Consider the following 2,218-nt stretch of genomic DNA (forward strand, 5'->3'; position numbering starts at 1 on the left):
ACCACAACAACAAATGATGATGTCACCACAACAACAAATGATGATGTCACCACAGCCAGAAATGATGATGTCACCACAAGAACACATGGCTTCACAGATGTTTCCACAGCAATCAATGATGATGCAACAGGACCAGGGCATGGCGCCTCAAATGATGACATCACAGATGATGTCACCACAGCCTCAGGGTGCCTTATCACCAGAGCAGGGTATGTTTCCTCAAATGGTGCCCTCACAGATGGGACCGCAACCACAAATGATGCCTCAGCAAATGATGGTGCAACAGCAGATGATTCCACAGCAGATGATTCCACAGCAGGTTTGTCATTCTGTGTAATCATATTCACGTGACAATGAGGGACTTCTGTCAATCCAATTAACTCATTTCTGTTGTCTTACTCCAGCAGCAGTTTATGGTGGATCAAATGATGATGCAGCCACAACAAGGACTACCATCGATCCCCACTCCAACTGCAATGATAATAAAGCAAGCAAGAATGTCTCCTGTTCCTGGACGTCGCATGCAGCCGTCCCCAACCCCATCACGCCGCTCTGTTGTCATGCGATCACCTCAGTTACAGAGACCTCCGTCCATCATAGCTTCCCCATTACCCTCTATGCTTCCACAGAGACGGAGCCCTTCTCCACAGCCATCCGTACGGAGTGGATTCCAAATGCGTGCCCAGAGACCTCCTTCTGTCGTGTCGAGACACATCTCTCCACCTTCATCCCCAATGGCATCTCCTCGTGGTCGTCGAAGAATGCCAGCCTCACATTCACCACCTCCGGTGGCCAGAGTACCCTCTCCGCTGCACTCACAACGGGCTTCTGTAGTACGACGCAGCCCTCCACCCTCGCCAAGGACGTCATTCAGACAACCCTCTCCACCATCATCACCTCGTGTCTCCATGAGGCGGCAAAGCCCCCCGCCATCACCCAGTCCAGCCCGTAGCCCTTTTGTAGGAAGAAGGCTTGGTCCACAGTCACCCCCCCTCGTTCATGGTCATATATCCCCCTCACATTCTCCTCAGCTGAGTAGAAGACCATCCCCATCTCCTTCTCCATCAAGGCGTAGTGTGTCCCCTGCAGGGCCCCCCCTCGGGCGTTCGTCTCCCACCTTTTCTAGGAGTTCAACTCGTCTACTCAGGGATCCAACGCCATTAGCCAGACCCAGGATGGGAGGACATGTTCCTTTGGGTACTGTCAGACCGTCTCCTATGGGTCTCAGAGGGCGCCCCGTACCCCCACCGACCCAGAATGTTCGGCCATTCCGTGCCTCCTCTATAAGAAGCAACAGATCTTCTGTTCTTACAATAGACTCCTCCCTTGCTTCCCCCTTTCACTCTCCCCACATGGTCCACCGTGTTCCTCTGAGGAGAAAAGAATCTGGCAGACTTCCATCTCGTCCTGTAGCCCGAGGACGTCCTCTGATGGCACGGCAGTCCATGAGAAGTATGCCACCTGCCTCTCCACAAGTCTCTTTGAAACGAATGCCACCACCTGCCTCACCACGCCTCTCACCTGGACTGTCGCGCCAGTCTTCTCCCCATCTTCATCCTCGATCTGCCCACCCACCAACATATGCACCAGAGATGGCTGTGGAATATGCAGATCCTTATTATCCGTCCTCCCCTTCCCTTTCTACTGCCATGCAAAACCAGGCCTTAAGAGAAGCGTCTTACAGTTCCCCCCTTCAGAGACCAGTGTCTCCTTACGATCAGCCGATGGCACCGTCTTCCCCGTTGCTTTCGGGGGCTTTGCAGAATCAAGTTCTACGAGATGCTTCATTTGTTTCGCCTTTACAAAGACCGGTGTCACCACACGAGCAGCTGATGGCACCGTCTTCTCCTTATCTGTCTAACGCTTTGCAGAATCAAATCATAAGGGATGCATCTTATGCTTCACCTTTACAACGACCAATGTCACCTTATGAACAGCCTGTCGCCCCTTCATCCCCTCTGCTCTCAGGAGCCCTCCAGAATCAGGCTTTAAGAGATGCATCGTACGCGTCTCCCCTTCAAAGGTCTCTGTCCCCGAACGCTCCTTCTGTGCCGTCATCACCAATGCTTTCTGGTGCTATGAGGCACAGTCAGGCAGTGAGAGGGATGGCGACTTATCAGACGCCACAGTTGCGTTCACCATACGGTCCAACTGTTGTTACTCCATATGATTACATTTCTGAACCTGGCCCAGGAACTCTTCTCCATGATGCTCTCCA

The 2,218-nt window shown here is 52.6% G+C and overlaps 1 protein-coding gene across 1 annotated transcript in view; it reads left to right on the forward strand.

Annotated features, from left to right (window-relative positions):
- Positions 1 to 6: 6 nt before the first annotated feature.
- Positions 7 to 2,218, forward strand: part of LOC103383505 (unconventional myosin-XV-like) — a 34,554-nt gene continuing 32,342 nt past the window's right edge. Inside the window, 3 exon segments of the mRNA XM_025058521.1 lie at positions 7 to 319; positions 405 to 2,215; positions 2,217 to 2,218. The exon segment at positions 2,217 to 2,218 is cut by the window's right edge and continues 356 nt beyond it. Of these exon segments, the coding sequence (XP_024914289.1) occupies positions 14 to 319; positions 405 to 2,215; positions 2,217 to 2,218 (2,119 nt within the window). The 5' untranslated portion in view covers positions 7 to 13.

This window comes from Cynoglossus semilaevis, chromosome 9 (assembly GCF_000523025.1).
Source record: "Cynoglossus semilaevis isolate Cse_v1.0 chromosome 9, Cse_v1.0, whole genome shotgun sequence".
NCBI classification, from domain to species: Eukaryota; Metazoa; Chordata; class Actinopteri; order Pleuronectiformes; family Cynoglossidae; genus Cynoglossus; species Cynoglossus semilaevis.